General features: G+C 40.3%; 1 protein-coding gene and 1 non-coding gene across 3 annotated transcripts in view; both read left to right on the top strand.

Moving 5' to 3' along the window:
• The first annotated feature begins 1,188 nt into the window (after nucleotides 1–1,188).
• Nucleotides 1,189–1,488, top strand: LOC147001252 (signal recognition particle RNA). The gene has a single exon (XR_015045301.1).
• Nucleotides 1,489–5,647: 4,159 nt separating this feature from the next.
• Nucleotides 5,648–20,656, top strand: part of Nemf (nuclear export mediator factor) — a 46,195-nt gene continuing 31,186 nt past the window's right edge. Inside the window, exons 1-11 of one of the 2 annotated variants that reach the window (XM_021179023.3) lie at nucleotides 5,648–5,781; nucleotides 6,517–6,585; nucleotides 6,717–6,819; nucleotides 7,938–8,063; nucleotides 8,496–8,644; nucleotides 10,038–10,105; nucleotides 13,475–13,561; nucleotides 16,362–16,435; nucleotides 17,779–17,849; nucleotides 17,990–18,065; nucleotides 18,571–18,633. In XM_021179023.3, the coding sequence (XP_021034682.1) occupies nucleotides 5,723–5,781; nucleotides 6,517–6,585; nucleotides 6,717–6,819; nucleotides 7,938–8,063; nucleotides 8,496–8,644; nucleotides 10,038–10,105; nucleotides 13,475–13,561; nucleotides 16,362–16,435; nucleotides 17,779–17,849; nucleotides 17,990–18,065; nucleotides 18,571–18,633 (945 nt within the window). In that variant the 5' untranslated portion in view covers nucleotides 5,648–5,722. The remainder of the gene's footprint in view (nucleotides 5,782–6,516; nucleotides 6,586–6,716; nucleotides 6,820–7,937; nucleotides 8,064–8,495; nucleotides 8,645–10,037; nucleotides 10,106–13,474; nucleotides 13,562–16,361; nucleotides 16,436–17,778; nucleotides 17,850–17,989; nucleotides 18,066–18,570; nucleotides 18,634–20,656) is intronic. The other variant, XM_029484414.2, reaches the window with a different exon arrangement.

Here is a 20,656-nt window from a genome sequence, read left to right as displayed (position 1 = left end):
GTGGGGGTCGGGGTGGAAGGCTGCAGCCTCCTCATTGGCTCCCTCTAGTCAGTCTCTCTGTCTCTGTCTCTCTCTTTCTGTCTCTCTGAGTGTCTTTCTCTCTCTCTCTGTCTCTGCTCTCTCTTTCTGTCTGAGTGGTAGAAGATGGCTTTTGAACTCTTAACCGTCCAAGTCGCCTGTTGCATGGTGGGATTCCAGGAGTGGTGTGCCGCCCTGGACAGAAGTTATTTTATTTTTAAACAAGAAGTGCAAATCACACCACTTTCATTCAGGTGCCACTGGTGAAAACTCAAAATGGTATGAGACCATGAAATGTGGTTCACTGGAACAAAAATATCAAACAAAAATGTATAATAATAAGGGCAAAGACTTTGGGTACAACTAACCTTCTGCCACATCTTTGTTTTTATTCCTTAAGATAAGTTCTTTAGTTTACACTGAGTCTACATCAAAATCACTGTCGACCCCTTCAGGTGCCCGTTTTTGGTTTATGTTGGAAAGAGTCGTCAAGAGAACAACTGTTTTTGACTGAGCTAAGAAGAGGCCACAGATTTTCCTTCTCCGAAGTCTAGCTAGGGATTACGCTTAGAGGAGGGGGAAATAGGAAAATTCAAAGGTCTGCTTATTATGGTTGGAAATGCCTTCTTCACAGAAGCTTGTTCTAAAAGCAAGACATCACAACTGTAAGGAATCCCCGCCCACCCCTATCTACCCACGGACTAGCTTTCCTCCACAATAGGAGACCAACACCAGGAATAGGTGAAGGCAGACAGATATTCTAAGTTTCGTTCCTTCCAGCTAGCTTCAACACCTTTTCGGACCCCTAACCTCTGCCACGAGGGGTCATGCTATACACTGTATGGTATACAGTATTTAGAACAGACGGTTCGCTCGAAACCAGCATTTTCCAATGCAGAGATATAGCGGAGACTGCAGGCCTACAAAGCAACGCGACAACCGTTTGAGGCTCTCCCTTCCCCTTCGCGACCAGTTTTTGAGAGAATACACACGGTTTGTAATAAAACACAAGACTCCAGGCTCCAGCGGAAGAAGGCGGGCCCAGGTGACATCACACGGTCTCAGCCTCTGGACCGCCCGCGCTGGGCGTGTCAGCAAAGGCTTTACCCTGCCTCCGGTGACGTCACGGCCTACCGAAGCTCTAGTATCTCCCCGCCGCCCTCAGCGCTCGCCGGGCGCGGTGGCGCACGCCTGTAGTCCCAGCTACTCGGGAGGCTGAGACAGGAGGATCGCTTGAGTCCAGGAGTTCTGGGCTGTAGTGCGCTATGCCGATCGGGTGTCCGCACTAAGTTCGGCATCAATATGGTGACCTCCCGGGAGCGGGGGACCACCAGGTTGCCTAAGGAGGGGTGAACCGGCCCAGGTCGGAAACGGAGCAGGTCAAAACTCCCGTGCTGATCAGTAGTGGGATCGCGCCTGTGAATAGCCACTGCACTCCAGCCTGGGCAACATAGCGAGACCCCGTCTCTTTTGGCTCTTTAAATTATTATCATTATTATTTACTAGTGTTTTTTTCCTCTCAAACATTAAAAAAGGTAAAGTATGTTTTTAGGGTTTAAAAGATTCAGTCATACAATAAAAATATACCTATCTAATTATATTTTATCTTAATCTCTGTATTTTTATTTAAATCTTTCTCATTCCCACTTTATCTCACCCCCTTTATTCTCGAATCTTTGGTTTTATCTTTCCTTCGTTGTTAAAACAACAAATTTGTTCAAGATGTTCATGGACTGGTGGCTGCCTCACTACTGACTCCTACCGGAGTACAGTCAGAATGTGTTTATAAAAAGATGTTATTGCCAAAAGAACCAGCAGGGACTGCTAGTTCATTTAAAAGCGGTTGGTAAAGAACAGCTGCCTGACAAAAAAGCGCTTTCTCTAACAGAGTACAGCTTAGTGGTGAATTATAAATTTACCTATGTCTATGTTCCTGAGTTAGGGAAATTTTTCTTTAATGTCTTTTTAGCATTTTTATATCCACTTATGTTAAGTACTATTGAAATGAATATATAACAACCTTTAAAACCCTGGAAACCTAAAGGAACCGTAGTAATTTTAACTTAAAATTCAAAATGTGTGGACTCTGTTCATATGACTGCAAAAGAACAGAAGGACTTTAAAAGTCATACATATTTATCAGGTGGACACAACAAGAATGCTGAGTATTTTAAAAACAAAACAATAATAACAAAAAGTCTACTCTCTCCCTACTTAAAAAAAAAAAATAGAGACCAAACAATTGTTTTGTTTTCCCCTCTTCTAAACAGATCCCTGAATTTGGTACACAATGGCTTAGCTGTACCTGTAATTCCTATATCAGAGTATCTGGCTTGCTTCTTAGCCATGGCGTTCCTACCCTCTTAGTCCTCTCTAAGACCTTTAGAAGAACTTCTCAGCTTCTGGAACCCAAGCATGAGTAGTGGAAAAAAAATGAAAAAGAAAAAGGAAAAAAAGAAAAAGAAAAATCTGGAAACAGCCAAGGGACATCATAGGGGACAAAAGGACTTCACAGATTCCTCTAACTTTGGGGTTGTTAATTAGAGAGGTTAAATACAATCTAAGGGTCCTTATAAAAAGACAAGAGTTGGGGTTATGGAAATAGATATGGCCTGGAAGCACACGTTGAAGCCATCCGGGGTCACCAGTCAAAGAATATAGCAACTTGAGAAGCTATGAGAGACAATGCAAGGAATTTTCCTGAGACACCATTGACACCACCCCGCCCGGCCCCTGCCCTATTCCCACCCATGCCCCCACATAGATGCAGCTCTGCAGACCCCTTTGGGATGTCTAACCTTCAGAACGCTAAGAAAATAAATATTATAGGGAGTGGAGAAAGCCCTGAGTGAATATTTATTGTTGACATTGACAAAGCCATGGCAAGGGCTCCAAAGACCCCATTAAGATCCATGAAAGAATGGCACAAATCTTTCATCTAGGGTGAGGATCAGAGGCATGACAAAGTCTTCCTCTAATTCAGTCATGGATGTTGACAGTGTGGCAGAAAGTGTCCACTGTATCTTTCTCCCCCTGAATGTTACCACCTGAAGACCTACAGAGACTGCTCCTACTAAAATGAGCTAAACCTGTCTCCTTATCCAGCTGTATACTGTAAACCTGCCTGCTTGTTCAACTATATGCAATGACCCCACCTTTCTGTTTAACTCTAAATACTAAATATGCTGAGCTTGACCTAGTGCCGGTAGTTTCTTCAGTGGAGAGCCCAGACTGGTGGATCTGGACCTCTTTGAGGATTGGAACTACCCTTTCACAGCAGCCACCTAAGACCATCAGAAAACAGATATTTGTAATTCGTAAGAGTAGCAAAATTACAGTTATAAAGTAGCAACCAAAATAACTTTATAGTTGGGGGTCACCACAGCATGAGGAACTATTAAAGGGTTACAACATTAGGAAGGTTGAGAACCACTGGCCCAGCCCATCTGATCCCAGCTTTTTATCTATCTGTCTGTCTGTCTTTTTCTTACTGTGTTCTTACTGCCCTAGTCAGGTCCATCCCTGGATGCCAAGCACAGACACTGCGTTGTATTGTTTATATTTCTACACGTGTGGCTGGTGTAACAGTAATTCAAACCATTTACAGAGGCATTGAAGCTGCACGGGCACCAGAGGTCCGCACTTGACTCAGAGGAAGAAGAGCTGAAAAGATTCAGGTCTGTTGCTCTCTTCTGTAACATGGTTGTACTTTGATTTTAAATATACTATGTTGGTCACAATTTTCTATCAAATTTCCCCATGTCCAAGACTCTGTATATGTTTTGACTGTACATTTAGCCTTCTACTTGTATTTAGGGTAGAATAAAAATTGATGCTTACTACAGAATGCTGTGTTTTAGATCCCTTTCCAGTGCCGGAAGCTTGGTGCCAGGTGTAGTGGTGAAAGCCTTTAAAAATCAGAAATGCTGCCGGGCGTGGTGGCGCACGCCTTTAATCCCAGCACTCGGGAGGCAGAGGCAGGTGGATTTCTGAGTTCCAGGCCAGCCTGGTCTACAAAGTGAGTTCCAGGACAGCCAGGGCTATACAGAAAAATCCTGTCTCGAACCCCCCCCCCCCAAAAAAAAATCAGAAATGCTATTGTTCTTGAGAGAAACCAGTTTCACTCATGAAGAAGCTATCATAAGAAGAAGCCTGGTGCGTGCACCCCTGCCTGCTGCTTTGGTGTCACCTCGGAACTGTCCCCTCCCTTTCCATGTGCTTCTATCAAGATGCTGGAATGTAGCAGGGCGGCTGCCCTTGTTAGATTGAAATAGATGTGGTTACTCAGTTTCAGAGTTCCAGCTGCTAAAACTGTGAACTTTGTACATTGTTTAACTGTTGGTATTTTGTTACAACAACAGAAACTAGATTAAGACATTTGCCAACATTAAAGGTTCATGATCTATCTGGGCATGATAGTATACACCTGTAATTCCAATACCAATGAGGCTGGAATCAGAGGGAGACTGAGGACAGCCTGGGTTATAGGGTGAGTTTAGACTAACCTTGACCATATAGCATGCCCTGTCTCAAAAACACAGAGTAATAATTACAAAAATCCTTATGTATTTAGATATACGAATTTGACACTTTCCCTGCCTTCTTTTGCTTTTTTGGTCACCCATTCTAAGAACTTATAGCCATGTGAATGCTAATGACTTTAAACTTTTAAATACATGTTTCACTGATTTTAAAACTCCTCCAGTTTCTAAATGTGTTAGTAATTTCAGCACTCAAAAAGGCAGAGGCAAGAAAATTCAGAGTTCTAAGGTGTCCTGGGCTACATAGCAAGACCCTGTATCAAAAATGACCATTACAACCCCCCCCCCACACCCTCCACTGTTCAAAACTAGTAGATTTTTGTTCTTAGTTTTAAATTTGTTTATTACTAACATTAGAACTTTTAAAAAGAAAAATTTAGACGAATTAACTATCGTATATTTGAACCCTGAATAATTTATGTATGAATTGGTAGCCTGCAGAACTAGGAGCGGTTCAGAGAACGCTGGGATGTGTGGGAGGGGTACTTTTTCTCCTTCTCCCATGGGAACTCTTACTTTATTTTTATCTGACATCTTTACTTTGTGAAAATTTTGAGTATTTGAGGTGCCAAGAATTTATGAAACTCGGGCTATATAGAACCCCACCACATTCAACTTGAATGAGAATTCTACAGTATGCCGCAGACTCCTACTTCGGAGAGTAATACCCAGCAAAATAGGAACCAATCTCTACGGCTTGTCAGAGTCAGGGAAAACCAACCGTTGGTTTTTGTCTGGTCTCAAATTCGCGTTTAGAAAGATCCCTTGCTCTTCCATCCCGAGCGCTAGCGCCTTCCTGGGGCAATTGATTAATGGTTAATGACCTACAGGATCCTAATGGAGACCCATTTTAATCCCCAAACATAAGGGATTAACCCGGTCATTGTTCAAGGAAAGGACGCAGTTTCGAGAAGGTAGTTAGTCCTATGTCGAGTTTTTTTTTTTTTTTTTTTTTTAAACACAGTGAAAAACTAATTGATCATGATTTGACAACAAACAAACAAACAAACAAACTTGGGTTAAAATAACGCACTTTCGCTATAAGTAATATTGGGTCATTTCGGTTGCCGTAGACATAAGCCAAGCGCTCATGCGCAGAAGCGTAGTGGTCCTGCGTTGGCTCAGTCCCTGAAAGGACTGCGGTAGCGACACTCAGCCTAACCATGAAGAGCCGCTTCAGCACGGTTGACCTCCGCGCAGTGCTCGCGGAACTGAATGCGAGGTATGGTGGTGGGAGTGGACAGGCTCGTTCACAGCAGAGGGAGCGGAGGCCGGGCACCGGGTGGTCGCGAGACGGAGAGCCTCACGGTCGTCCCAGTGCCTCGGGGATTCTCTAGGCCTGGGGGCCGAGCCCGGGGCCGGTGCCCCCGGGAGACGCCCGGGAGACCCCCGGGGACCATGCCTGCATGCTGTCTCTCCCTGGCGCTGGTTCCGAGAGGTCGTGCCGGGGTGGCCTGAGTTCCGCAGCGAGCGTTTGGTAGAACGGGAGTGATGGTTTTTGCTCCAGACTGGCGGCCTGGCTTCTTCAGAATTCCCGTCCTTCTTCCCAAAGAGAGGTAGCAGGGCGGGCCTTCCACCTGAAATGGGCAGATTTGGACCTGTGTCCTGGACTTGTCGCCTATTCAGCTGTGTGAGCTTTGTCGCATTTTCGGGGACTCGGCTACTTCCACCGCTCGGAATAAGTCATTTAGACTTAATTTTACTGTATTTACACCGCCCCCCCCCCCCCCACCACCACCAGCACTGGGCCGTTTCAGAGGAAGGCAGTCCGTAGTCTGGTGTTACTGAGGTCAACAGGCCACTTTTGTGCTTAAAAGTCTACCTTTAATTTGAGGATACCTTTATAGGCGGTGGAGGTATCTTAGCTGAAGAGTTCCTCTTCCACAGCACCAATAAATGATGGAAAGTTTTGCTTCAACCAAGAACAATGATTTGTTATGTTTCTCTTTTTTTGCAGCTTGCTAGGAATGAGAGTAAACAATGTCTATGATGTGGATAACAAGACATATCTTATTCGGCTTCAAAAGTAAGAATATTTTATAAGATTGTTTTTGTAAATTATGATATATATAACACCTGCATTTTAGGTTTTGTTTTTTAAATTCAGAGAATAAGTTTTGGCAAATTCCCTAAAAAATTTGGCTTTCTCTTGAACAGACCTGATTTTAAAGCTACACTGTTACTTGAATCTGGTATACGTATTCACACAACAGAATTTGAGTGGCCTAAGAACATGATACCGTCAAGTTTTGCCATGAAGGTAAATTTTAAGTTTGGAGCTAATTTTTAAAACTCTATTTATCTATCTATCTATCTATCTGTCTATCGTGTATATGTGTGTGTGTGTGTGTGTAGGTGGAAACAACAGACAGGTACAACTTGGGGCTCTCAAGTGAATGTCAGAAGACAACCTGGGGGGAGTCAGTTTTGCTGTGAGATGAGGGGTCAGGGGTAAGATCCAACTTAAATCCCCAGACTTGATCCATGTGCCTTAATCTGCTGACCTGGAACTTGCTTCGTTGTTGTTGTTGTTTGAAACAGAGTTTGCCTGTGTAGCCTTGGCTGTCCTAGAAATCCCTCTGTAGACCATGTTGGCCTCAAACTGAAGAGATGGGCCTACCTCTGCCTCCCAAGTACCAGAACTAAAGGAGTGTGGCTTGGAACTCGATATAGAGCAGACTGGTCTCATATTTAGGATGATCTTCTTGTGCTAGACTTGTAGTACTTTGCCATCATCTCTTCTCAAAGAACGTTGAGCTGGGTTTGGTTGGTAGTTCACACCTATAACACCAGCATTCAGGGGACTGAGGTAAGAAAGTGAGTTAGCCTGGGCTACTGAGTGACATTTTGCCTTAAAAAATAGTAACCAATAACAGCAACCTCTTGGCACTTTTATGAGTTAAGTGTATTTGTTTACTTAAATGGTAAGGTTTTTTCCAGTATGATAAATCAATAGCTGCTCTGGATCTTGTATTTGCTATTATCTAAAAAATAGAATACAAAAATAACTATTTCAGTTATAAGTTACTAGAATAAAGGCTTAAGGACCCACTGGGACCTGGCAAGATGACTCAGTGGGCAAAAGTTACCTGAGTATGGTCCCTGGAGTTCACATGGTGAATGGAGAGATCCAATTCATGAAACTATTTACTGACCCCTACCTCTATACCGTGTATTACCACACACACGCCAAATAAACAAAAATGTAAACAAGGTATAAAAAATTGTCTCTGATTATCATAAGCTTTTGTTTTGTGATCATAATGTTTTGTTTACCATTTAAATATTCTTGATGTTGTAAAGATAATTTCATAAATTAATACCAATTGCTTAGGAATTTACTTTTATTGTACAAATGCCTTTTCTGTTTCTTGCTAGTGTCGAAAACATTTGAAAAGTCGAAGATTAGTCAGTGCAAAACAGCTTGGTGTGGACAGAATTGTGGATTTCCAGTTTGGAAGTGACGAAGCTGCTTATCACTTAATCATTGAGCTCTATGACAGGGTGAGTGACATCGAGCGATGTAAAAGAAGAGGATCATGGGCCCTGTTTGTGTTTCACTCCCTTCACTGAGTGTTGTATTTAGTTCATCATGTTCTGTAACACAGTGTCATTTTAGTTAATGATGTTAAGAGAGGTCTTATAATCATGCATCTTCGCTATTCCTTGTCTATCTCTTTGCTGCTGCTGCTGCTGTTTGCTTGTTTGTTTCTGTAGCCCTGGCTGTCCTAGAACTCACTTTGTAGACTAGGCTTGCCTCAAACTCAGAGATTCATCTACCTCTGCCTCCCAAGTGCTGGGATTAAAGGCATGAACCACCACACCTTGCTATAAATAGGTCTTATGAGAATTCTTTTTCAGTTTTTAAGATGTTTCAAGGCTTATTTGGAAAGGATTACTAATCTAAATTAAATTAAATTATTTACTCTATTGCAGGGGAACATTGTTCTTACAGATTATGAGTACCTAATTTTAAATATCCTAAGGTTTCGAACTGATGAAGCAGATGATGTTAAGTTTGCTGTTCGTGAACGCTATCCCATAGATCATGCCAGAGCTGCTGAACCGTTGCTGACTTTGGAAAGGTAACAGTATTTGTACAATTAATGTCACTAGGTTATGTTTCACATTAGAAAACATTCAATTAAAATGATTACTTGTATAATAAACTGAAGTATATAAATGTGAAAATAGCAATTTTATTTGTGGTCAGCAAATCTCTCCCCCTCCCCTCTCCTCCTCTCTGTCCCTCTCCCTTTCTCCTTCTCCTTCTTCTTCTTCTTCTTTCTCTCTCTCTCTCTCTCTCTCTCTCTCTCTCTCTCTCTCTCTCTAGCAAGGTCTCACTCTGCAGCTCTGACTGGCCTAGAATTCTATATGTAGACTAGGCTACCCTTGAACTAAAAAAAGATACATCTGCTTTTGCCTCTAGGTTGCTGGGGTTAAAGGTGTACACTGCCTCACCCAGCCTTCAAGTATATGTCTTTTTATGCTATGGTTTGGGTTACATAAAATACTTTGGATTCCTTGGCAAAGTAAGGTCCTGACTTGGCTGTTCTGTGAGAAGATAGACAGACAGACAGAATGTAGTTGGGGGTAGATAGTCTACTTTAGGAAAAAGGGAAAGAATAAGGTGAAGATTAATTATAGCTTCTGCCTGGGAGGCTTTGCTACCTAGTGGTCCACTTGGTAGTCCTCAAAGAATCAGTGAGACGGTTTGAACTGTGAACTGTTGTATCTTTGCTAATTCTGGAGATCCAGGGGGTACATTTTTTATAGGTTCTCAGATATTGTTGATCCTATGGTGGCACTGAGCCACATTGAGTTCTTAGTAGATATTTAATTAGGTACAACTGTTGCAGGTGTTCAGATATGGCATGTAAATTTACAAACACATGTAACTTAGAAATGTACATGTATATAGAAATTTATCTTTCATGTCACATTGATGATAATTCATGACTTTGTTGAAAAATACTGCTTTCTTTTATAAAACTTGGATTTAAGACTTGGGTTTCAAGAACCTTTTGATTATGGATAAATGATGGGTTTGTGCATATGTGTGTTGAGATAGAATCTTGTTGTGTAGCCCAGGCTGGCCTTGAATTCAAGTGCTCAATGACCCTCAGCCTCACTAGTATACACATATTTTACCACACTCAGCTCTAGATAAAAAAATTTATCCTGTATCCGTGTAAGTGCCACAGAGGCTATAAGAGGGCTTCAGGTCCCTGAAACTGGAGTTACAGATGGCTGTGATCTACCTGTTGCGGCTGCTGGGAATTGAACTCTGGTTCTCTGTAAGAACAAGTGCTCTTAACTTCAGGGCTTATCTCTAGCTCCATGGATAAATTGCTTTTAAGACTTGTTTTTCATACCTACAAGAATAATTTCTGCTATGTTTCAGACTCTTGTAAAGATAAGATAAATGGTTGATATAAGGCTTATTAAATATAAAAAATATGCCAATCTTGTTCACAGGTTGACTGAAGTAATAGCTAGTGCTCCTAAAGGTGAACTGCTGAAGAGAGTTCTTAACCCATTACTTCGTGAGTACTCTTGCACATTGTACTAAGATGTCTGTGAGACAGCACTTCCATGAGTGTATTTAAATCACACGCTCTCTCTCTCTCTCTCTTTTTCTTTTCAAAAAAATTGAACAAGGGGCTGGATAGCTACTCAGTTCACAGCATAATGGCCAGTGGTTCATAGCCATCTATAAGTTCAGCTCCAGGGGGTCTGACCTCCTTTTCTGGCTTCATGAGTATCCACACAAATGAGGCATACATTTACACAAACAAATACGTGGGAATAAAAATAAAGCATTATTTAAAAAAGAAAAAGAAAAAACAAAAACAAGTTTAAAGTAATCTTTTGAGTAAATAGGGTTTTTTTAGACTTATTTATTGTGTATACAACATTCTGCCTATGTGTATGTCTATAGGCCAGAAGAGGGCACTAGGTCTCATAGATGTTTAAGAGCCACCATGTGGTTGCTAGAAATTGAACTCAGGACCTCTGGAAGAGTAGCCAGAGCTCTTAACCTCTGAGCCACCTCTCCAACCCCCAGGTTTTATCCTAAAAGAGATAAGTTTTGTTTGTCTTGTAGTGCTGGGGATTGAATCAGGGTTTTGTGATCATGAGCAGATATCTGTCACAAAGCCTCATTGTCCCAAAAGCTGAACATTTTTATGTTGGTTAGATTTTATTTAAAAACAATGCAGATGGGACTGGAGGTATAGCTTAGTAGAGTGCTTGCGTAGCATTCACAAAGCCCCAGCTTTAACCCCACCATTATATAAAAGTAGGCCTGGTGACACACACCTACAATCCCATTACTCCTGGGAGGTGGGGGTCAGAAGTTTAAGGTCATCCCTTGGCTTCCAAGTAAGCTCACGGCCAGCTTGGGATAGAGAAAACCTTTTCTCACAGAATAAAAGCAGCGGCTGGAGAGATGGCTTAGGGATGCAGAGTGCTAGCTGCTCACACAAAGGGTCTAGTTCCGTCCCAGCACCCACATGGTGGCTCTCAAATATGCTGTAGCTCCAGCTCTAGAGCATCTGATACTGTTTTGGTCTCCATGGATTCTTATATGCATATGATACAAATAAACTAATGATCACACATATATAATATACATAATTAATAGGTTTTTAAAAATAAAAGTGGTGTAAACTTCAGAGCAGTTGCTTTTTTTTCAAATAACTATTTTGTTTAATAATTGCTTGGCTTAGTTGTTTGTATTTATTTTATTTTATTGCAGAATTTGCCAGCCTCACAGCTGACAACATCTGCCAGATAGTAATTTTTCTCTCCTTCTTCCTCTCCCTGTCAGCTTTGCTAAGTCCCTTTGTCTGTTTGATTTTGTTTTGTTTTGACCTAGGCATGGCTCAGCTAGCCTTGAACTTGTCCTGTAGCCCAGGCAACCTTAAACCCTTGGTGATCCCCTGCTGCATTTTACCTTGGCAGATTCCTATGGCTTTTGAAATCAGGTAGTTTACTCTTAGCTCTTTCTTACTGTCTCCCAAAGCCTCTGACTATTCTTTTGTATTTCATTGTACAATTTAGGGTTGGGGTGTTGCTTTCTATAATAAAGACTTGCCAGGGTCTTGATGAGGATTTCAGTGATTCTGTAGGGAGAACAGCAGTCTTACTTTTCTTTTTTTCTTTCTTTCTTTTTTAAGATTTATTTATTTATTATATGTGAGTACACTGTAGCTGTCTTCAGACACTCCAGAAGAGGGCATCAGATCTCATTATGGATGGTTGTGAGCCACCATGTGTTGCTGGGAATTGAACTCAGGACCTTTGGAAGAGCAGTCAGTGCTCTTAACCGCTGAGCCATCTCTCCAGCCCGGAGAATAGCAGTCTTAATTATACTGAGTCTTCTGTGAATATAGACCGTCTCACTATTTATTTAAATGATTTTTATTTTAAAATTTTATAGCTTTTATATATAAATTTTATTCTTAAATGCCCATATTTTCTTCTTGTGTTGTTGTTAGGTCTTAAGCATTACTAGACTCATGCTTTTAATACCAGCACTTGGGAGGACAGGCAGGCAGGTCTCAGAGTTGAAGGCTAACCTGGTCTCTATAGGGGGTTCCATGTCAACCATGACTACATAGTGAAACCCTGTTTCCAAAAATAAGACAAAACAAAAGTTACATTTTAATTTGTTTGATAGGGCGTGGACACATTGTTGCCACAAGCGGGTATCAACCAAAAGGCCAAGGAGTCAGTGTGGGCGCTCAGGGTTAAACTCAGGTCACTAGGCTGCGCAGTGACGCCTGTGCTTGTTGAGCCATCTCACTAGCCATAGAATTGTTTTCTTCATTTCACTCTTTTTTTTTTTGTAAGAATATAATTGTTTTACTTGAAAAAGATTTATTTTGTGTACATATGTGAGCACCTGCATGTATACCACATGTGTGTCTGGTGTCCACAGAGGTCAAAAGAGGGAGTCAGATCCCCTGGAACTGGTGTCACACTGGTTGTGAGCTGCTGTGTGGTTGCTGAAATCAAACCAATGTCCTGTCTAAGATTAGCAAGTTCTCTTAATTACTGAACCATCTCTCCATTCCCCCAATTGATATTTATATATTTTGATATTTATATAAACTTGATTTATATATATATATCTTTCAGAGCTGATAAAGATATTTAGTCTAGAAGACTGTGTGTGTGTTCTTTAAGGATTTTTAGCATACAGGGTCATACCTCCTTTGAGAATAAAGCTGTTTTTTCTGTTTCAGTCTGAATACTTTTGAGTAATTCTTCTTTTTTTACAGTTTTTTTATACAATTTTGTGTGTATAGCTGTTTTATCTACATTTGTTTGCTAAGATTTATTTATATATTTTATGTATACAGGTACTTTGTCTACACACCAAAAGAGGGGATCTGATTCCATTATAAATGGTTATGAACTACCATGTAGGTGCTGGGAATTGAACTCATGACCTCTACATTTCTAGTTAACCTTATATATGTGTTGTTAAATGCCTGTAACATGTACCAGTTCTCTGCTTATTGTGATTTCAAACTCCTCTCGTTACTTCAGGTCTTAATTCTAATACCATTTGAAAAGAAGTAAAATTACTTTCAGTGGCTACTTGTATTAAGTAGATTGTTCATATTGAGCTATAAATTTATACTGTGTTGGGGCTGGAGAGCTGGCTCAGCGGTTAAGAGCACTGACTGCTCTTCTGAAGGTCCTGAGTTCAAATCCCAGAAACCACATGGTAGCTCACAACCATCTGTAATGAGATCTGACGCCCTCTTCTGGTGTGTCTGAAGACAGCTAGAGTGTACTTACGTATAATAAATAAATAAATCTTTAAAAAAAATGTATACAGTGTTTTAAATGTGAAGTTTTATAGGAAAATAATAACAACAATCCTGCTTACGTTTATACAGCCTATGGACCAGCTCTTATTGAGCACTGTCTGATAGAAAGTGGATTCTCTGGCAATGTTAAAGTGGATGAAAAACTTGAGAGCAAGGGTATGTCTGCATGGTCGATATTTGTACATTTTCATTTGTTTCCCTTTCCGTTGATCTTTGAAGTTTTATGGTGCTGGAAATTGATTAGACCTAAGGCCCTACAGGTGCTAAACAGTGTTCTACTGACAAATGCTTCATTTATTGTTTTGTTTTGAATTTTTTTTAAAAAGGTTTCCCCTACATTGTAGTGCAGTGCCATTGAGCTCTGAATTTTCCTGCCTCAACTTCCTGGATCTTATAAATGTGTACTGGCATGCCTAGCTCTTCCTTCTCTTTTCTTCTCTTCTTTTCTAAATGCACGAATGGTTTGCTTCTTGTTCGTCTGTTCAGTAAATGCTTGCCTGGTGCCCTGAGAGGTCAGACATTCCCTGGGACTGGAGTCCAACTCATGTGAGCCACCATGTGGATGCTGGGAACTGAATTTGTATCCTCTGAAAGAGCAGCCCATACTGCTAAGCCATCTCTCTAGCCTCTTGCACGTTGTTTCTTTTCTAGAAATAATTTTAGTTTTTTTTTTTTTGGTTTTTCGAGACAGGGTTTCTCTGTGTAGCCCTGGCTGTCCTGGCACTCACTTTGTAGACCAGGGTGGCCTCGAACTCAGAAATCCACCTGCCTCTGCCTCCCGAGTGCTGGGATTAAAGGCGTGCGCCACCATGCCTGGCTATAATTTTAGTTTTTAAAGTTAGAAGTGAATGGAACAAAACTTTGATCTGAGCCCCGAGCGGTGGGGGCACACGCCTTTAATCCCAGCACCTGGGAGGCAGAGGCAGGCGGATTTCTGAGTTCAAGGCCAGCCTGGTCTACAAAGTGAGTTCCAGGACAGCCAGGGCTATACAGAGAAACCCTGTCTTGAAAAAAAAAAAAAAAAAAGCCAAGGAAAAAACAAACAAACACACTTTGATCTGGGATTGGCAAGATGCCATGTATCCTCATTGTCTCCAGTGACAACAGATGGTGGTGGTATTTTTTGTTATTATAAAATTATATTATAAAACTGGTTGCTTAATATTAGCTATATAACCATATAACCTTTTCACAGATTACAACGTATCATGAGGCTATAGTAATAAAATCATTTTCTTTCTTTTCTTTTTTTTTTTTTTTAAAGATTTATTTATAAGTACACTGTAGTTATCTTCAGACGAGAGCATCAGATCTCATTACAGATGGTTGTGAGCCACCATGTGGTTCCTGGGAATTGAACTCAGGACCTCTGGAAGAGCAGTCAGTGCTCTTAACCACTGAGCGATCTCCCCAGCCCAGTATCTCATTTTCTTAAGCACTTATATTATTTCATAAATGCTTTTCTGGTTGTTTTAACTTTTAAAAATTAATATATGTGTGTGTGTGTGTGTGTGTGTGTGTGTGTGTGTGTGTGTGGACACACACCTGCCTGATATATGTTGGGGAAGCAGGACCCATGCATAGTATGTGTGTGGAGTCTTCTTTTTTCCACTTTTATGATGTATTCTGGGGGTTGAATTCATGTGTAGCAAGTACCTTTACATACTGAGCCATCTCACTGATCTGTTTTTTGTTTTTATTATTATTACATTTTATTTAGTGTGCTTGTGTGTGTATTCAGAGGACAGCTTGTAATGAGTTTAGTCGTCTTCTACTTCCTGGAGACCTGACAACATTCCCAGTTTTATGGTTGTTTTTTTTTTTTTTTCTTTTTGTTTCAGATGGGGTCTTATTGTATAGCCCAAGCTAGTTTTGAACTCATGATTGTCCTGCCTCAGTGTCCTTAGTGCTGGGATTACAGACCTATACCATCATATTCAGCTACCTTTCTGTTGTTGATTTTTAATAAATATATTGAACCAGGCATGGTAGCACATGCCTTTATTATGGCACTTGGGAAGCAGAGGGAAGTTGTTCTCTATGAATTCAAGGCTATCCTTGTTTTACATAGTGAGTTCCAAGCCAGCCAAGACTGCATAGTTTGACCCTGCCTCAACAATAAATAAATATCATATCAATGTGTTTAATTATTAATATATTAACATACAAATATATTCATACTCTATTACGTTGACCATGTTATGTTGATTATGTTGATTATTTCTAACATAATTACATTACTTATTTTTATATTATAAAAATATAATGAATTATACTTTTTTGGTATTTTGGTGTGTTTTTTTGTTGTTTTTTTTGAGACAGGGTTTCTCTGTATAGCCCTGGCTGTCCTGGAACTCACTTTGTAGACCAGGCTGGCCTGGAACTCAGAAATCCGCCTGCCTCTGCCTCCTGAGTGCTGGGATTAAAGGCATGTGCCACCATGCCCAGCTCTATAATATACTTTTTTTTTAAAAATATTTTTTATTAGGTATTTTCCTCATTTACATTTCCAATGCTATCCCAAAAGTCCCCCATACCCTCCCCCCTACTCCCCTACCCACCCACTCCCACTTTATAATATACTTTTAATTAATTATAATTATGTATTTTGAAAAGCAAATCAGAGCATCTCAGACTTGGCCATTATGAGACAACTGCTCTGAGAAACATGTTAGTTACATGGGCCAGAGGGAAAAATTGTAGTAATTATAATTAACATTATAATTAATTATAATATTACAACAATGTTAATATATTTATTGCATTTATATTTATAATTAATTAGTATAGTATCAGCATTAATGTTATATATAAACATTAATATCTTGGTATATTGATATGTTGATATTGTTAATAAATAATATAAAGTATTATATATTAAAATGGTAAATAGTTTAATGGTATTATTCAACTTAATTGGCATTCTTTTCCCCCTTGTTTTTATTTCTTCCATTAGATATTGAAAAGATACTGGTTTGTGTACAGAGGGCAGAAGACTATTTGAGAAAAACATCCACCTTCAATGGAAAGGTAGCAGCACTGTGTAAATACTGTGTGTTGTTTCGCATGGGTAGAGGGCAGTGATAGCATTCGAGAGGTTAGACAGCCTGCAGTATGTGGCCAGCTCCAGTTACTGTGTAGGTCCTAGTGATCCAACTCAGGCTTGTCAGACTTAGTGACAAATACTCTTACTCATTGATCCATCTCACAGCTTTCATGTATTATTTTGGATTTTCAGAAATAAAATATTTATAATTTAAGAGTTTTGTTTTCTTGTATGAGGCTTGAATCCAAGGTCTTCCACATATGCACTCATACTATACTGTTGGACTGTACACCTAATTCTAGGATAGTCTCTTCCATTTTGTATTGCTTCTTGTAAAAAATTTTCTATTCTTTATTTTTTATAGAAAATACTACATTGGGGCTCAATATAAAACTAGCCTGCCTTTAGTGCACTAGGCCCTGGGTTTGATCCCTAGTACTGTCTAAGTCAGGCATTTGAGTGCATATCTGTAATCTTAGCATTGAGAGGGAGGGGAGGAAGGAAATAGGGTCAGAAGCCTTGATCTGAAGAACAAGTTCAAAGCCAGCCAGGGATACACACGACCCCACCTTTTACAAAAGCAAGAAGCAATAGTTGAGGAATTTGTGTTAAAAAAAAAGTTTGTCTTTTTAATTATGTGTATGTATATGTGTTTATATGAGTGTATGCACAATGTGTGGTTGCCCTTGGAGGACAAACGAGGTTGTCGATCCCTTGCAACTGGAGTTACAGGTGGTTGCAAGCCTCGTTCTGTGGGTACTGGGACCTGAACCTGGTGGAAGAGCAATAAGCAGTCTTAGCTGAGCTGGCTCTCCAGCCACTTGGTTTTTCTTTGACTCAAGGTCTTGCTGTGGAGCCCAGGATGGCCTCAGGACTCAACATTTTCCACAGCAGCCTCCCTAGTACTGGATTTATAGGCAAGACTGTACTGACCTGAGGAGAACTGACCTGAGTATGTCTTGAATTGATTTTAGAGAAGCATTCTTTAATTTGGTATTACTTGAAAACAAAATGCGTGGGTTATAATTGCCTCATAGCTAAACAATCATAACATTACCTCGTACTTTAATATTAGTCTTCTGTATTCCAAATGTTTAGCTAGAAGCTGGGCGTGGTGGCGCACGCCTTTAATCCCAGCACTCGGGAGGCAGAGGCAGGCCTGGTCTACAGAGTGAGTTCCAGGACAGCCAAGGCTACCCAGAGAAAACCTGTCTCGAAAACCAAAAAAAAAAAAAAGTTTAGTTAGAAAAAATATCATTCAGATAGTCAGCCTTTTGTTAATTGTGAATATAGTTGAGTGTAATCCTAGTGTTTTTTGTTTTTGTAGGGCTATATAATTCAGAAAAGAGAGGCAAAACCAAGCCTGGATGCAGATAAACCAGCTGAAGACATACTCACGTAAGTGTGGGGCCACAAGCCAGTTTGCTTCGTAGGAAAACTAATATTCTATTTGTTTGTTTGTTGGTTGGTTTTTTGAGACAGGGTTTCTCTGTAGGATGATTAATATTCTTAATTGTGATGTTTTGAACACTTTACAGGTATGAGGAATTTCATCCTTTCTTGTTTTCTCAGCATTTACAATGTCCATATATAGAATTTGAATCATTTGACAAGGTGAGTCTTCTAGTTCTATTGTTTGTTTGTTTGTTTGTTTTTGTTTGTTTTTACTAGTTAGCATGACATAAGTTGTAAGAATTGTTTATGCTGTCTTGGGGTTGGGGATGTAGCCCAGTGTGAGTGCATGCATAAAGTCCTGGATTTAATCCTTAACACTGCAAAAGAAAGAAAAGGAAGAAAGGAAAGAAACTTAGAAAATATTCTTGCCTTGCAGTCACTGTGAATTTGGGGATTGATTAAAAATCAACACACTCATAGGTACAACTATTAGAAACAATTACTGCCATTTTTATTAAAAGATAAGACCAATACTCCATCTTAGTTTTATTCTTGACATTGCTAGTTGTAGAATAGGTCACTGGAAAGGTGGTCAGGTAGTAAGGGCACTGTGGTATAAAACAGACTGACGGCTGTGTGTGCAAGGAAAGTAGAGACCAGACTGGTTTTTTCCTTACAACCAATTGTTTGTCTCTCTCTCTCTCTCTCTTTTTTAAAAAATAAGGCCGTGGATGAATTTTATTCCAAGATAGAAGGGCAGAAAATTGACTTAAAAGCTTTACAACAGGTATAGTATCATTTAAAACTTTTATATTAAACTAGCTAGTCAGAGTGGTTTGGAAGGTAGATATTGTTTTTATTTAAGAATCAGTTGCCAGATGCTGAGAACTGGACTCTAGTCCCCTGAAAGAACAGTAAATACTTTTAACCACTAGCATCTCTCCATTTTGTTTTTGAGACAAGGACTCACTGCAGTTTTGGCTGACACTAAATATTTAGACCAAGTTGGCCTCAAACTTGGAGATCTGGAATTAAAGACATGCTACCATAACTAGCCCTTCTCTTAGTTTATGATAAAAGCTCGGGAGTCGCATTGAAAAGTATGCCCTCATTCCATCCCCACTCTCAGCCCTATTCTTCTAATTTCAGATCCTTTAAAGGCAATGAACTCTAGTGGGCACATTAGTCAGTGTTACACCCTAGCATGACTCGGTGTATTAAAGCATCCCAGAGCTCCTCAAACTTGGCCATTGTGAGCTCTGAGAAACACGGCAGTCACATGAGCCAGTTTTGTTATCATAAATGCTGCTTTAAAAGTTGGTCCTTGTCTGATCTGTTTCATGATCCCCCAATGAGGATTTCACATTCACTATTTTTGGAGCACATTTGACCATGTTTTTAGAGTATGTGCTGTAGATCCGTTTTATAAACTGATCAAAGTCACTTTTGGAAGAGATTGGATTTTTAAAAAATACTAATCAGGGGGCTTCAACCCTAGACAAAGATTGTGTGAGTGAAAGGTGTTCCAAAAAACCCTGGAATATCATGCTGAGAGAACAGAATGTCAATAAAACAACGATCTGTGCTTTCAAAAACATTGTTTTTAGATGTATTTATGTGTTTTGCCTGTATGTATGTATGTATGTATGTATGTATGTATGTATGTATGTATACTGTATGTGTGCCTGGCGCCCGTGGGGTCAGAAGAGGAGGTCAGATTCCCTGGAACTGAAGTTACAGATGACTGAGTCACCTGGGTCCTCTGTAAGAACAGCAGGTGCTCTTAATCACTGAGTCATCTTTCCAGCCCCTAGTTTGTATTTATAAAGAATTTATTGGGATGCTAGAGAGATAGCTCAGTGGGTAAGAATGCATAATGCTCTTCCAGAGGACCCCAGTTTGGTTCATGGCACCCACACTTGGAGGCTCTTAACTGCCTGTGACTCCAGTTCTAGGAGATTTTAACTCCCTCTGGACTTTGCAGGCACTGCATTCACATACAGAAATCCACACACATGCACATATGAATGAGAATAAAATACCAGATTTATTTTGTGTGTATTAGTGCTTTTGCCTGCATGTATATCTGTGTATCTAAGGAAGTGGTGCACCTCCATGTGGGTGCTGGGAGCTGAACCCGGAACTTTTGCAATAACAAGTGCTCTTAACTACTGAGCCAACTCTCCAGCCCCAAGAATAAAATTTCTAAATACTTCTTTTACAAAAGAATGTATGGCGGTGTGGAGAGCGCTAAGGTGTTACGAGCACATACTGCTCTTACAGAGAATCAAAGTTTAGTTTTTTGTACCAGCAATGAGCTGATCAGAATCGTCTCTGACTCCACCTCCAAGGGATCCAGTGTCCTCTCTGGCCTCCATGGGCATCTTCAGTCCATTACACATTCACACACATGGAATCAAATTAAAATTTTTTTGTTTGGTTTTGGTTTTGGTTTTTTGAGACAGGGTTTCTCTGTATAGCCCTGGCTGTCCTAGAACTCACTTTGTAGACCAGGCTGGCCTGGAACTCAGAAATCCGCCTGCCTCTGCCTCCCGAGTGCGCCACCACGCCCGGCAAATTAAAATTTTTTATTTGAGGCTACTGATATAGCTCGGGTAGAATGCTTTCTTTGTGTGCATGAGGCCCTGGATTTGATCCCTAATACCACTTTAAAAAGAAAGATATATCTAGTATGTCACAGGAAATCTTGAATTGTGCCTGTTTGAATAATGCCAAGTGAATTGGGGTCATACTTTATATATAATTTACCTGTAACCAAAGCACACATTCTGTATAGAGCATGGAAGGTA

Source organism: Mus caroli, unplaced genomic scaffold (assembly GCF_978045245.1).
Source record: "Mus caroli unplaced genomic scaffold, Mus_caroli_1 scaffold_14, whole genome shotgun sequence".
NCBI classification, from domain to species: domain Eukaryota; kingdom Metazoa; phylum Chordata; class Mammalia; order Rodentia; family Muridae; genus Mus; species Mus caroli.
The sequence above is the reverse complement of the archived record's forward strand: the minus strand, read 5'-3'. Positions and strand labels throughout refer to the sequence as shown.